We start from the raw sequence: 16,859 nt of genomic DNA on the forward strand, positions 1-16,859 counted from the left end.
ACTAGAGTAGAAGAATATTGGAATTCTACTACAATTTATCCTCCTGTAAACTTATACCCTCCGGGAGCAGTCACAGTGTGCCCATTGCTGGTTTCTAACAGTTATCTTGCACACCAGAATAGGGGTTGTTTAAGCCAAAAGGTAAATAGGGTTTGGTTAACCTATAATACATAAGGTTTGGTTAAATCGAGAATTATTGGTAACACGGACATTAAATGCCTGTCAGATTGCAGGACAATGGGATCAAATTTTGGGACCGGAGTGTCCAAGCTTTTTACAACAGCTGGCAGAGATGGCACACGTGTCTCAGTTAAACTGCAGCAAGTCATATGGCACTAACATAAATAGTACAACAAAAAACCCAACAACTTGAAAGAATCCGAACGGCTCCTAGAAAGCGGAATCACATGAAATAGACAGGGATATGGACAGCACACCCCTCAATGATTTTTCTAAAAGTTCAGCCAAAAGACAGTATGTCCAAGTTGTTCAATGGTCAATGCAAGTGGAAGAGGATGAAAATGTCCCAATAGAGCAGTGTTTTTCAACCAGTGTGCCGTGGCACACTAGTGTGCCTTGAGTTGTTCTCAAGTGTGCCCCCAGATCTAGAGAAGCCTAAACCTGTTTACAGCCACCACCAGTTCAACTGTTATTTACTGGTCTCTTCTTTTCATGTAAAGGGTCAATGTATTTTATTTTTGTTACCTGTGGGGACCAGTGTGATTGTTTTTAATGTGGGGGCCAATAGGTTTGTTTTTTTCCTGTGGTGGCCAATGTGTTTTGCCCTGTGGGGATCTCATGGTGTGCCTTGGTAATTTTAAAGTCTTATTTAGTGTGCCGCAAGGTAAAAAGGTTGAAAATCACTGCAATAGAGATTGGGAAGCATCGCGAGGAGATCAGGTTTATTTGTCGGAATTGTGATGGTCACGTCAGCGGTATGTAAACCTTGTAAGATAGGGGCACCATACACGGCACACAGGAAAAATACTAGAAGCTGGGATGGGGAAAGACATCCATTCATCCCTATAATGGAAATGTGAATGTCGTCAGATTAAATTGTGGATAGAGTGAAGTTGTAATGATTGAAACAGCAAGGAGGAAGAAACAGACAGGCAAAACAAAAAGTTCCTGTACAGCCTGTTTATTATGTTGTACAAGCCACAGGAAAGCCACATCAGTTGGTTTCATTAAGGCAAGGTACCGGTGTCCATCCTACAATTAAACCTAAGCCGACGGCACCAGATGCAAACGAAATGAGTCACGGAGCTCGAGTTTTGAAGGAGGTTTGTGTTTCCACGGCCTCCAAAAAGGAAACCTTAAGATAAACTATCCTCGTCTCAGTGACCTGGAGCAGAGCCCAAAACACAAACCCCTCCAGAATTTTTTACCTCCACTATGGCCCCGGTTACTGGCCTCGATGGTCACATACAATACTTGCAAACGACAAAACCATTCTGTGTTACTGTGCATGTTACTTATGTGATGCTTGAGACACAGTTTCTATGAATTGAATTTATTATTGTAATCAGCTAGAAAACAAATTCTTACAGAAATTCCGATGTACAAGAAATACTAGTGCAATAAGCAGAGTTATCAATCAAAGAAGACACATACAAGGTGTATGTAATTTAAACAACAATGAAACACTTAACATTTGCGTACAGCGGATGGAAGGAAACCATTTTGCAGACGGCTCGTGCATGCTCTCAAACTTCTAAGTTTTCTCTGTGATGGAAGTTTCTCAAAAACATAAAACGGGTGGCTCGAATCTAATAAAAAAATATTCCTAGTTCCCTTTAAAACCCATTTAATTTCAGATTGTTTTCTCCACTCCAGGCCACTAGCCTGGTTATTTCCTGTCTGTAGTGGGTCTCATCGCCGTCACTGATCAATCCCATGACTGCTATATCACATGCAAATTTCACGTCCTGAACAGTCGGACGATGATACACAGTCGTGGGTAAACAGTGAGTACAATAAAGGGATGAGGACACATCCCTGGGGTACTCTTTATAGTCATCTCCTCAGATACTGCATTCCCCATTCTAACCACCTGTGGTCTGGCAGTTAAAAATTTTTAAATTCCAATTACAGGTAAAAATCAATTAATCCTAAATTTATCAGATTGGTTATCAGTGATATAGGAATAACAGTATTGAATGAAGAGCTGAAGTCCACTAAAAGAATCTGGCTGAGTTAGAGTGGAATGCACAACGGTTGCTACTGCATAGTCCGTGCAAGGATTGCTTTTGTATGCAAATTAAGTAGAGTCAAACGCTGCTGGAAAAAGTGACTGGATATGTCTCGGTAACAATCGCTCGAGGCATTTAATCACCAATTCAGTTATTGCAATCCAACGATAATCATCCCAGCATTTAAGGAGGCCTTACTTAGGGACTGGGAGAATAGTCAAGGTCTTAAGACACTTCGGTACTACACATTTCAGGAGTGATTGCTCCTCCTACCTGAAACTATAGCTGTCTCCTTGATTTGATTTCATTAATTTTAAATGTATTTATTAAAAAGCGTCTTGAAAGGCACCTTTCTGAGAGTGTGAAAGTGTCACAAATCGCGGCCGCACCCGTTACCTTCATGCTGGTCCGCTCTCTGGCGCAGGCCTGCCACCTGTGTCTCCTGTGTGGACCATGGTGCGATGTCCCCTGTGCCCCCTGGAGCCTTGGCATCCCACGCTGATTCCATGCTGCATGGGCGCCGCCATGACACCTGCAGACAGCTGACAGGCTGAAACAATATAGCTGCCCACTGACCTGAACTCTGACCTGCACACCTGAGACCTGAACCAAGGTATTCACAGGTTGTGATGCTGTAACTTGCAGCCAATGACAGGCAGGCAAGGTGGATATGTCAGACTTCTTGCCTTGAACAATTGTTCTATTCTGTTCCCTGTGTGCTTGTCTCCAGTTTTAGAAGTTCCTAGGCTCCAGCGTTACCATCTTCTGTGTCCCGCTGTTGCTGCGTATCTGGTTAACCCATCATCTGCCAGTTACTCCTGCTTATTACATCTCAGCGGTTGAGTATTTCCAGCCATCTCCAGCAGAGGTCACCGCTGGCCCTTGTTAGCTATCCCTTACTAGCTCTGCTAGTCTCCTATACAGGCTCCCGGGCCAATCACCTGTTATTGTTATTGCACCACGTCAGTGACTAACACCATCAGTTTACTGACCGTAGACAGTTTCTGATGACATCCAGGTCAACCACCAGCTACTGCGCTTAATCAGAGACTGGATCATTTGTGTCCTGACTGCTAACATCTCCTACCGGCTCCCAGGCCGCCAACATCTCCTACCGGCTCCCAGGTCGTCGACAATCATTACCGGCTCCCAGGCCATCAATACTTACCCCAGATTCCCCGGCTGTCAGCTACTATCTTTCTCAAGACTTCCAGTGTTCATGTTCCAAATCCAGCCAGCTCAATACCAGAGAACCAGGGCAGTGGGCCGCAATCTGCATGTCGGGTGCAGCTAAGTCCAAAGCTCCTTGCGGAGCTCCCTGGTGAAAAAAACACTAGCTAGTTAGATTCTGCGTCCCTGTCTCTGGTCTCCACCAACCAGTGTATATCCTCACCATACATCAAACAACCCAGTTTCTAACGGCTTTAAATTGTGTGTTGCTGGCGAAATTCACTTCCCCTTGGTAACAAGCATAAATTCCCCCCTTGGCATCGAGCACGAAGCCCCTGGCTTGGAGTACGAAGCCCCTGGCATTGGGAAAACACCCCCTAGCAATGATCACGTAGGTAAGTGGCACAATGTGTAATGGGCATCACGGTGTGAGGCGCAACGTGTAATGGGCATCACGGTGTGAGGCGCAACGTGTAATGGGCATCACGGTGTGAGGCGCAACGTGTAATGGGCATCACAGTGTGAGGCGCAACGTGTAATGGGCATCACAGTGTGAGGCGCAACGTGTAATGGGCATCACAGTGTGAGGCGCAACGTGTAATGGGCATCACAGTGTGAGGCGCAACGTGTAATGGGCATCACAGTGTGTGGCGCAACGTGTAATGGGCATCACAGTGTGTGGCATAACGTGTAATGGGCATCACAGTGTGTGGCATAACGTGTAATGGGCATCACAGTGTGTGGCATAACGTGTAATGGGCATCACAGTGTGTGGCATAACGTGTAATGGGCATCACAGTGTGAGGCATAACGTGTAATGGGCATCACAGTGTGAGGCATAACCTGTAATGGGCATCACAGTGTGTGGCATAACGTGTAATGGGCATCACAGTGTGTGGCATAACGTGTAATGGGCATCACAGTGTGTGGCATAACGTGTAATGGGCATCACAGTGTGAGGCATAACGTGTAATGGGCATCACAGTGTGTGGCATAACGTGTAATGGGCATCACAGTGTGTGGCATAACGTGTAATGGGCATCACAGTGTGTGGCATAACGTGTAATGGGCATCACAGTGTGTGGCATAACGTGTAATGGGCATCACAGTGTGTGGCATAACGTGTAATGGGCATCACAGTGTGTGGCATAACGTGTAATGGGCATCACAGTGTGTGGCATAACGTGTAATGGGCATCACAGTGTGTGGCATAAAGTGTAATGGACATCACTGTGTGGCATAAAGTGTAATGGACATCACTGTGTTTGGCATATGTATAATGGCCATTACAGTGTGGCATATGTACTGTATAATGGAGAATGGTTGCTGCATTTGGGGGGGATATCTTCCAAAACCTCAAACGGAGCAGTACGTCTCGAGCCAGCTCTGATATACCCAATCCTTTGAGACAAGATTGAATAAGCAAAGACCATTATAAACAGAAGACCTGCCCGACCATATATCTCACAATTGTTTACTCAGTATCCGTACCAGGAGATCACCCAGTGGAACAAAAACAAACCAGGATTGCTTATAGGACACTGTATCATTACTGTACTTGCACAGCAAGAATGGCAAGGTGTCCAAAGGAAAATTGCAAGGTGCTGTACAAACCAGAGTTGAGTTTCTAGGACACTGCATATCACATCAAGCCAACCACCTGACAGAGGAAAGAAAGCGTGTGATACAACAAGCTGATGTCCCCGTACATACAACAGCTCAGAGACTTTTTTAGTATTATTCACATATTGCAAAGACTGGATACGTTTTGCATTCGACCCACACAACAAGGTCCTCTTAAACGGTCACTTACACAGGTTTCCATGAAACAAGGCATTGTTAGTGCCCCAGCATTAGCTGACTATAATCATTTGCATTGTTTTGTCATGAGTCTACCTCACATGCACAGGGAGTCCTAACACAATCACTCGGAAGCAAACCGAGACTTTTGGCACCCTGTAATTAGGGCATCATGAACTTGCATAAAGGCTGTTGTCTCATGTTACAGAAGAGCACTGACAGTGCTAGGACACCCACTAACTATTAAGGGACCTACACATGTAGCGATGAAGGTTCTGAGCGATGCTAGATTGTGCAGCACACCGCTGAGCAATCTGTCAGGGCCAGTGTTCTGCATGAGAATATTGGCCCTAACCCCGGCGACTAACTGAATTATCCAGTGATTTTCTAAGTGACGTGTGTAGGCCCCATTGTGGTACCGCACAGAGTCACAGAGATCCTCTATCAGGTTCTATCTGTCTAAACCTTTGTCTGCTGCTAGACTTAGTAGGCATGAGGCGGCTCTACTGACACCAAGTGATGAAGGTGATGATGAAAATTTTTCTTTGCCCCGGTCTTTGGGTGTATAATATGTGCCTTGAACGACCCAGGAAAGACCATACCCACTCCACAGAAAATACTTCACAAGACTTCCACAGACTTCATATAACTGCCCAAATCAGGGTTAGTTCATTGTCCATATGCTGAAGGAGGAACCTTGTTAGCTTGCAAAAGCCAAAATTACGGTCAGAAGTGATCTACGAGTATGGTGTAGCGGAAGTCATAGAAGGTGATACAGGACAGGGGAGGTTATTCAGGCTCTCCACTCTCTGTAAGGCCACATCATTTCAATAACGTGAAATACTTGGACTACACCTTATCAGCTGAGAGAAGGGCAGAGACTAATTTATCATGAGTATCATGTCTGCCAATAGCTTTACATCCAGTCAGAAATATACCCAGCAAAAGAATCAAGTCCTGTTGTGGTCGACACACAGTCTAGGATGTTATTTTCCTTAGCAATTGCAGCACTTGCATTTGCTATATGATTGCGTAGTAATATACAAAACAGTTACAGAAAAAACTGAAATACATGGTCCCCATCAGTTGCAACCCGAAGATTGGGTGGGTGTTCGAAAATCCACTCCCATTCCAAGTCTTTTTAAATACACCTACTTCAGGGAAGCTGTAAGGAAAGGACCCTGCATATAGTTCTCACTGCAAGATCTTCACACAAGGGGAGGGAATGGGATCATTCGTCAGACTGCATTTAGGTCTACAAGCATTAGGTCTACACCATTAGGTCGACTTGCATTTAGGTCGACCTGACTGAAGGTCGACATGGGTTAGGTCGACAGGGTCATTAGGTCGACAGTGAAAAAGTCAACATGGTGTTTTTTTGTTTGTTTTTTATATATATTTTTTTTTTTTCATTTTTTCAAGCGTCGACAGAGTCAACATAGCACTGCGTCTGCTCGCCATGCTTCGGGCACGGTGCCTCGCTACGCTCGGCACACTATTTTATTCTCCCACCACGCCCTAGTGGATGGTAGGGCATGAAATACCGCCTGTCGGCACATGTCAACTCATAAAACAGTCAAATGACCCCATGTCGACCTTTTGCCTGTCGACCTTCCCCATGTCGACCTAATGACCCTGCCGACCTTATAAAAGTCGACCTAATGAACCTGTCCACCTAAGTCATGTCGACCTTAATGCTTGTAGACCTAAATGCTGTAGACCAGGCATGTCCAACGTTGGCCCTCCAGATGTTGTGAAACTACACATCCCAGCATGCTTTGCCACAGTTTTGCTATTAGAGAATGTTAAACTATTGCAAAGCATCCTGGGATGTGTAGTTTCAAAACAGCTGGAGGGTCAACGTTGGACATGCCTGCTGTAGACAATATGACCGTATCCCCAAGGGGAGTTGGGTTCTGAACACTAATACCATGTTTAACCTGCTGGGCCCCAAATCTGATAGGGGCATATGTGGATGCATAATAGGTGCATATCCCCATAGACGATTGTTTTATCCAGATTTATTTGATGCAGATCAACCTTTAGATGATCCATCCAAAAATGTAACCCAGTGAGAACCCCAGAGCCCTACCCCAATTCAGTAGTACAGTTACACCTCATGGTAGCAAAGAGACTTTGGTCTGCACAGTCACACATTAATGCTAGATCCACTCACTGGAGTACCTTTGACCCTATCAGAATTTATTTCCCGCAATAGAAGTGAAGGGAGAGTCTGTAACAAGACATTGGCCAGTAAGTCAGTAGCATTGTTTACAGCTACCTTGTTAAAATCACCAAATATTTGTATCACATCTCCTGCCTTACATAGTATTAGACTACCTTACTGCTAAAGATGGGAGGAATGTGCATGATGATTTGTATAAAACAAAGTCTTTTTTATATATACAAGCCGATGATGGTAACAGATTGCGGCAGATGTTATGGAGATTTGATATCACGGTATCAGATAATTAGACAGACAGGTAATCACATGCATATATTAGAAGCAAGGCTGTACTGGGTAATATAGATGATGAAATATGATAATGTTGCCGTGTAGGAACAGTGATGAAGCCCCAAATATAGAGTACAGCAGATGACACAATGGATACTTGAAGTTGTGATACGGACCGCTGGAGACTGAGAAGATACCAATGTTGAGAATTATTGATGGTGAAACACTGATGATGCAGAGGTATTGATGGTGGAAAACCGATGGAGTTGGATATCGATGGTGGAACCCCAATGGAACAGAGGTATTGATGGTGGAACCCCAATGGAACAGAGGTATTGATGGAGGAACCCCAATGGAACAGAGGTATTGATGGAGGAACCCCAATGGAACAGAGGTATTGATGGCGGAACACCGATGGAACAGAGGTATCGATGGTGGAACACCGATGGAACAGAGGTATCGATGGTGGAACACCGATGGAACAGAGGTATCGATGGTGGAACACCGATGGAACAGAGGTATCGATGGTGGAACACCGATGGAACAGAGGTATCGATGGTGGAACACCGATGGAACAGAGGTATCGATGGTGGAACACCGATGGAGAGAGGCACACTGCAAGCTGAATCAAGCAGGAGTGGAGTAACAGGAGCTGGAAAACCCGGAAGCTGCTAGGAGAACACAACCATACAGGGCGGGGTGAGACAATCATAGCACTGGCTATTTGGCAGTTCTTACCCACAATCCTTATAGGAGCCAATGTGTGGTGACTGGCTGGAGCAATCAACTGTAGACAGATCATAAGGGATTGGTTCAGGAGCCACAGGTGATTGGACCAAACATGGCTGCTCAAATGCTTAGATTTGGAGGGAACACCTGCTTGTACTATACATGCTTGCAGCCTTGTAGTAATGGTGGTGGCATGGAAGCATTGGGTGCGGAGACAGACAGTCAGACATGATGGGATAAGAATGCTGTATAGCCGTGCGGACAGCAGCACTGGGTGAGTTTGGGAATGCTGCACAGCGCTGATGATATCCAGACTTGGAGCGCAGTGACCGCCTGACCAAACACTTAAGGGGGAAGAAAGTCTGATTTGTTACCTGGCTCATGACATATCTAAACCAGAGTTCACCGCGAAAGCCATTGAGGAGCATCGCAATAAGGGTAACCTTTTTTTTTTTTTTTTTTTATGATAGATGGTTTTCATAGATAAACCCTGCTCATTGTTCACAGGAATAGGAGGTTTGATCTCAAGGATTCTATCCTTGATTGCAAAAGGTTTGGTGCTTCGGTTACTAATTTAAGGTGTCATATGAATAATCAGAAAGTTACTTACACTAGATTGTTGTGTTCCCAAGGTAAAACTGCCACAATGCTGATGTTTGCTGGAACTCATGCAGAAGTTGGACCACAATCCAATTACTACCAGACCGCATCTGATCTCGCCACAGACTCCACAGTTGTTTTTTTAAGACGATACATTGGGGCAGATGTATTAAGCCTTAACAAGAGATAAATGCAAGGGTGATAAGGAGAGATAAACGTCCAGCCAATCACCTCCTCTCTATCTTTTTTCAAACACAGCCTGTAACATGGCAGTTGGCAGGTGATTGGCTGGACATGTATCTCTCTATCACCCTTGCATTTATCTCTTGTTAAAGCTTAATACATCTGCCCCAATGTATCATCTTAACAAAAAAACTGTGGAGTCTGTGGCGAGATCAGATGCGGTTCCGAACACTTGCAAGCAATGCACATCGCAACATCTCCATAAGAGTCAGAGCCCAAAGGTTTTAGACAGGACAACAGGAAGGATTGTGTTCTTGCTTCAAAATGGGGGACAGGTGTTGTCTCTCTCTGAGGGGTTCACCCTATGCATGGAAACCGTAACAAGGACTCATGTGTATACGCACCTGTTTATAGTTAGGCCAGCAGGTCACAAGACTTCATTGGCAGATTAGAATAGTTGTGTTCTAAATAAAAAGACAGGATTGGATAGAACTGATCTTTCAGTTACCATAAAGACTCCATTTTGTAAGGGAAAACAAGTTCACGTTCCTTTAAGAAAATATGTTATTCAGAACACAAAGACATATTCTGAAATATTCAATAGACTGTCCTCATTAGCTTCATAGCGTTGGAATGTAAGATGTAGCTGGGAGTATGTCAGAATCAATGAGAATGTATAAGGAGGAGCTGCCAGACTCCCTTCATACTGCACCTCAGACCCTGGAATATCCTGTGTGTGCCCCTTTCAAACTGCTTCCCCTGGTCTGCCTGCCCACAAGTGTGTGGAATGTAATAGCAGCTTTGATTGGCTGGTGTGAAATTTGTAAAAATTGCTACGATTGTCTGTTTAAAAAGCAGCTTTTATTGGCTGACCAAAGATGATTTAAAGAGGCCTTTTTTTCACCAGCACAGTGCATTTATTTTTATCATGGCTATTACCCCATTTAATAACATAGAAATAATAATAATAATGACTAGACATTTCTGTTTATGTACATATTTTATTCATACGTACAATATAAAGTGCTTTTCACTGCAAAGCGTACTGTTGTGTGTGCACATATAAAGTTTTTCTATAAAAAAAATTATAAAAAAAAATATATCAAACTTTACAACTTTAGCGCTATAAGCCTTTAGCACTTTTTAATAATGACACCCAACATTGCATAATACTGACGTGTAACATTACATCTGTACAGGCCTGCCGGACAGACATGTAAACCAAATAACCAGTTTTACAACTCTTGGTAACAGGGGTAGACAATGCTTTGTGGTAGACTTTATTTGTGTCTCTTGATTCTCGCTATTTATACGCTCATGCATACCAACAATCGCTGTAAGGAAAGAGTTCTGTAGCTCACCCTCATTCGCCATTAATCGCTGGAGGCGAGAATCTTTGTGTGCTTACATAGATTGATCCATTTCCTTCAGGTGGTCGAGCATTACGGTGGTCATCGCCTTTGTGGCTTGTTCCATCTTTGTGGCCCTCTCCCTCTGTTGTGGAACATTATAAACTATGGGAAGAACAAACACAACACATTAGTACAGTAGCCTATAATATTGATATTTCTGCACCTTTCAAAATTACATTGTTGGTCCCAAATACACTAGGAACCCACCATAAGGACTGCATACCGAATTAAGGCTGATCAAGGGGGGGTCGACTTCTCATTCAGACCTGTTAGCAATGTTGCTGACAGGCCTGAATCCGATCCCTACTACACACATGCATGTTGGTGTTAATTTGAAAAAAATACAAAAATAAAAAAAGCAGTGTTGGCCGATACGTGCTTGAGGCCTGTTCCCTCCTGCACACTAGCTACATGCTGCAACATTTAAAAAAAAGTAGTGTGTAAAAAAAATAAAAAAAAATAAACTTACTGTTGGTGCGTAACTGCGGACGTGGACTCTCGGTTCGGAGCGTCGCTTCACAGGCTGCACTACTTTCAGCTCGGTGCTCTGTTCTAGATGCTGATGGTGGTCACTGTCCTGGCGGCGGTGAAAGCGCTGATGATGATGATTCACCCACTGTGGAATGCTGCGAGAGAACTGATGTATCCAGGACGTCTTCTTGGACTGAGCAGGAATTCATTTCACTATCTATGGCCTCCAGGTGAATAGGTGCTGCTGCTGCTGCTGCATTCTCAGAACAAACACTTGCTGCACTGCCAGCAAAAGTGCTGGAGGAGGACAGTGAAATGGGATTAGCCAGTGCAGAGATCCCAAAGATCACATTGCGCTGGTCATAAAATGGCCGGTCCATACGGTCACCACCACTCGTCCTCCTATTTTGGTCATGGACCTTAGAATACTGCTTGCGTAGGGCTTTCATTTTATTCACTACCTGTTGCTGGGTTTTGATGATGCCAAGAGCAGACAGGATTTTCGCAATATTGTAGTACACTGTGGAGTCCTTCACTGTGCCGGTCACTTGATCTCCTCCTCTCCTCTCACAGCCAGCAGCTCCAACACTTCTTTGTCCCTCCAGTGCGACATCTCTGCTCTCCTCTGCGCAGCATTTAACGTGTCACCTGATTACATCCCCCAATGAGCTTGTTTTTTGGCATCTTGTGTGAAAAACCCAGGTCTAGCCTGTTCACACTGCCGTACGCCCGTGTATTACCCAGGAAAAACCCTGCAAAAAACCTGTGTGTAATTCCCGGGGCATAACACCCGGGAATTTCACAAAGACCCTTTCACACAGAGACGCGTCACGTGAAATTACCGCTCGCCCTGGCAAATACCTGGGTTTTTGCGGCAGTGAGAACGGGGTATGAATGACAATGGGGTAGGCAACAGGGTTTTTCTGTAAAAATGGATCTTTGTGCAGAATGCAGCGGCCATCTTGTATGCATAAAACATGGCACCAGCATTGCAGCGAACACAGCCATTATGTGGGCCTGTGGAGGCAGAGTGCATGTTCATTGCATTTGCTATGAGCTTGTGATGGGAAGCGGTCATCTATTAGAATGAACTTAGGTCTACAGTCATTAGGTTGACCCCACTAGGTCGACTGGCAGGAAGGTCGACCTGACTTAAGGTCGACATGGGCCAAGGTCGACATGACTTAAGGTCGAATTTGCATAAAGGTCGACATGAGGAAGGTCGACTGGTCATAAGGTCGACATAGGTTTTTCACTGTTTTTTGAGCCGACAGGCGGTATTTCATGCCCTACCATCCACTAGGGCGTGGTGGGAGAATAAAATAGTGTGCCGAGTGCAGCGAGGCACCGTGCCCGAAGCATTGCGAGCGTCCGATTCTCATTGCCAACTGTGTCCATGTCGACTGTGTCGACATTCGGATAAAAAAACAGTGAAAAACTTATGTCGACCTTATGACCAGTCGACCTTCCCCATGTCGACCTTTATGCAAATTCGACCTTAAGTCATGTCGACCTTGGCCCATGTCGACCTTAAGTCAGGTCGACCTTCCTGCCAGTCGACCTAATGACTGTAGACCTAAGTTCATTCTGACAGATGTACCGATTCCCTTGTGATAGGGTACAGCATTGCTTAGCAAACTGCAATGGCTAAAGCGGGCGTCTCTGTTCACTTGTGGGTGGCTGTGCCACCAGCTTTGCCTAGCAGTTCCAACACTGCTGCATCGGTAAATTTACTGCCACCTGAATGAGGTCCATAGTGCGGAAATGAGCCATACTGCCAAGAGCTTTCAATCCACATATACAGTATTATTTACTTACCTGGTGGGCACATTGGACAGCATACACTTTCAATTTAATATTCGCCAGGATTACAGCACAAAACTATAGTCTGCAAAAAAAAAAAATACATTAATAAGCAACACGTAAACACCCGATAATTGAACCTACATTGAAAATAATATTTTCCAACAAAAAGGCGGGTTATCGAACACTGGTCTGGGTCGTACCGCTGTGTTGCTAGACCAGGGATATTCAAAATGGCCATTTCACACCGCACGCCAACCCTGGTTCGATCCAGGTTATTTGTGCGGGCCATACACACGGAGGGTTCAGTGCTCCATTTAGAGTCAGATCACATAGAAATGGGGCTTATATCACCCCATGTGTATGATCCTTTATTGTAACACCTCTACAGCAAGCATCAAATAAATCCCTTGGTATCCAGCTGATATAGCATGAGGAATCAGGTCTCGAAAAACAGCTGGCAAATAAGTCATGGCCCAATTGAAAAGTGATAGATTAGCTATAATGATTTCCAAATTCTGGGAGTAACCCTGTTGACTCAAACGCAAAAAGCCTAGCACAGTGGTTTAAACTTTTTTGAATCACGGTGCCCTCGAGCAGTGCTTCTCAACCTCGGTCCTGAATTACCCCCAACAGTGCACACTTTTCCAGGTCACCCGGCAGCTGCACAGGTGCACTAATTACTCACTGACACATTTTAAAAGATCACAGGTGGAGCGAATTATTTCACCTGTGATTCTGTTAGGAGACCGGAATTGAGGACCGAGGTTGAGAACCACTGAACTAGAGCATCAAAAAATATTTAAGGCACCCCTAAACCAAACGTTTTTTATTCAGAAAAACAAATACTATAAAATTAAGTAAGTTGTGTTTAAATGTCATCCATAAGGCCAGTTACGTGAGGAGGGTCAGGATTTGCTGGTTTCCCCACGTATGTTATGATTGGCGGCCACTACCACTGGTTTTGCCTAGCACATTGACCATACATAGGGGTATATTCAATTAGTGTCGGATCCATTCCGATATTCATTTGTCAAAAAGGATCCAATATTGGGATTTGGCCGCTGCTGCTCACCTGGCTGGCCCGGTGAGGACAGAGGAGGGAGCAGAAGGCGGACGGCCAATATTGAATAGCACCGGCGCAATGCATCACTAGGACTGGGAATGCCTTAAAAGATGGATGCCAAGGAACGCAAAGGGACACCTAGGGACTAGGAAAGTATAAAAACAGTACTTCTAGGTGCTGGGAGGGTGGGTCCATCCCCACAAAAAAAATATATATATATATATATATATATATATATATATATATATATATATATATATATATATATATATATATATATATATATATATATTTCTCGAAGGGTGGTGGCACTCCAAGCACCATAAGTAGCAACTTCAATAGTCAATGAGGCGGTGCCCGTCCATAGGCAGCTGTGAGGCTGTCGGTATATAGGGGTACAGGGTCGGCGGCACTCGCAATAATGAATAGACCACACCAGGGGGATTAACCAAAATTTTGAGGTCAGGCGACCTCTTTATCAAGGTGCATAAATGTGACAATCAAATCACATTTATGCACCTTGATAAAGAGGTCGCCTGACCTCAAAATGTTGGTTAATCCCCCTGGTGTAGTCTATTCATTATTGCAAGTGCCGCCGACCCTGTACCCCTATATATATATATATATATATATATATATATATATATATATATATATATATATATATATATATATATATATATATAAATAAAAAGATAGATAGATTGGTAGATTTTCATCCCGGAAACTTCGGTTTTTGGACTATTTCGGTTTTTGAATATCTGACCTGTATTTAGCATTGAGATGCAAATCTTATTAAGACAATAATTCAGGGTTGCCGACCCTCCCGGAATTTCCGGGAGTCTCCCGAAAATCGGGGCTCCCTCCCGGCCCCCCGGAAGGGTGGGCAACCCTCCCGGATTCAGGGGGGACCCCCGCTGTACCCCGGATCGCGGCATTAAAATGCCGCAATCCTCGGGTCTCAGAGGAGGGGGCGGAGCTAAAATGACACAATCGCGTCATTTTAGCCCCGCCCCCTCCACGGAGATCACTACATTAGCTGGTTTAACAGCATGGGGGCGGGGCTTAGTGATGTCACGCTTAAGCCCCGCCCCCTGAGCGGCTACTGAATCTCTCCTCTCCGGGCTTCTCCCGGAGAGGAGAAGAAGAAAGTCGGCAACCCTGCAATAATTGTGTATATATATATTATTATTATTAGTGTTTGGGCAGACTAACCAATTTAACAGTCAAGATGGGAGCTAGAATGGGCAAGTAGACATGTTAAAGGTCCCCATAAAATAGGCAATTCACCTGCAATTTGGGCTCCTTTCCTCCCTTTCACATTACAGCTAAAACACAGTATATTGCCGATTTTAAATGGGTTTAAAACGTTTCTAGCTGTAATGTGAAAGGTCCAGAGAGAATTTACTGGTTTTAAAATACCAATAATTCAAAACGGGTTAAAAGCAGAGTCCTACCCGTTTCAGAGCCAATCCATTAGTAATGTGAATGGCTCTGACTCTCCCCTCGGAGAGAAGTGTATGGGCACCTTAAGGCAAAGCGCAGATGCATATAAAGTCAGCATATGCAAAGAGGCTTTTAACCTGTACGCCTGACGAAGGAGCTTAGTGCTCTGAAACTGTTGCACAATAAATTGAAGATTTTTCACTAAATTCCTGGAGTGCCGTGCGGTGTGTTACCCAGCGAGGGACCCACCTACCTGATATATATATAAAACCGGTTAAGTAAAACCGAAACGTTGCCCCCGGACTTCACTGTCTGCCTGTCTATTTCTTTCAAAGTCCTGCTAGTGCCGCCGATAACCTGTGATTGTATGGTGTGTGCGCACATTCTGACTGGCACCCAGGCACAAAACTATCATACTTATTTGAGGAGTGCCGATCGATATAAAGGACTGATATATATATATATATATATATATATATATATATAGATAGATAGATAGATAGATAGATATATATATATATATATATATATATATATATATATATATATATATCTATCTCCATTGCGTATGAATTCATTTTAACTGATGTGATGGTATTTTTATGTGTGTTCGTTTTTTTATAAATTATTAATCCATCTTGAGCGCCCCACAGTCTTTCTTTTTTAGGGGGCAGATGCAGCCAAGTTGCACACTGAAGATGATGACAGCGGGCCAAATTCTGATTTGTAAGGAAATAAAAATGAAATGTGACTGTAGCTGGAGGTATCTGCGGGAGATAGCACGTCAATTCTGCTGCAAATAAGCTAGGGGGGTGGGGAGGGCTGCAAAACAGAACTTATTGAAGTCTCGCAAATGTGTACCTAACAATCTGTACGTAAACTTTATAGACAAATTGTAACTTGCATGACACAGTCATCTCTCCCCGTGTGACAGATAAGACCGGAAGGGGCACAGGGAGTGCCTGGGCGTGACGTACGTAGCCAGCGCGGCCTATGGGCGCTTACCCAGAAGAACAGGAATACTGTCCAGACAATCATCTCATTACGCCGTCAGTAACGCCCCTCATGCTGGTATCCCCGGGCGCTCCATCCGGCTGACGGCTAGTTCACGGCTACCGATTCAGCTCCTGGCACTTCCTGCTGCATCTACTCTGACGTCTCTCTACCAAAGTTTTACTTTCAGTCTTTCAGATAATTGAAATCAGCCAATGGCAGTTCACCTTCCCGCTGCTGGGGTGTGGTTCATCATAATACCGCCCAACAAGAAATAGAGCATTCTGCGAAAACGCCACGGGTCACTAACAAGAGCTGGGATCCGGCAGATCAGTCAGTGAAAAGATCTGTATCTTTTAGGCGGCTCGGCGGTTCACTTTGAAAGAAGAGGTACAGGCCCCCATACACTAGCCGATTTTGGTCCGATTTCGGCCAGATCAGTCGGATCTGGCCGAAATCGGACCAAAATCGGCTAGTTTTGATGTCCCCTCAGATCCGATGCGCGGTCCCCTGCATACCTCCCAACACGACCCTCTCCA

At 44.5% G+C, this 16,859-nt stretch overlaps 1 protein-coding gene across 2 annotated transcripts in view; it reads right to left on the reverse strand.

Moving 5' to 3' along the window:
- TNFRSF14 (TNF receptor superfamily member 14) overlaps window positions 1-16,498 on the reverse strand; it is a 45,159-nt gene extending 28,661 nt beyond the window's left edge. For both annotated transcript variants that reach the window (XM_083163306.1, XM_083163305.1), the window contains exons 1-2: window positions 16,333-16,498; window positions 12,831-12,900 (exon numbers count right to left, since the gene is read on the reverse strand). In XM_083163306.1, coding sequence (XP_083019432.1) covers window positions 12,831-12,843 — 13 coding nt within the window. In that variant the 5' untranslated portion in view covers window positions 12,844-12,900; window positions 16,333-16,498. The remainder of the gene's footprint in view (window positions 1-12,830; window positions 12,901-16,332) is intronic.
- Between the last annotated feature and the right edge of the window lie 361 nt (window positions 16,499-16,859).

Source organism: Crinia signifera, chromosome 19 (genome assembly GCF_055691185.1).
Source record: "Crinia signifera chromosome 19, ASM5569118v1, whole genome shotgun sequence".
NCBI classification, from domain to species: Eukaryota; Metazoa; Chordata; class Amphibia; order Anura; family Myobatrachidae; genus Crinia; species Crinia signifera.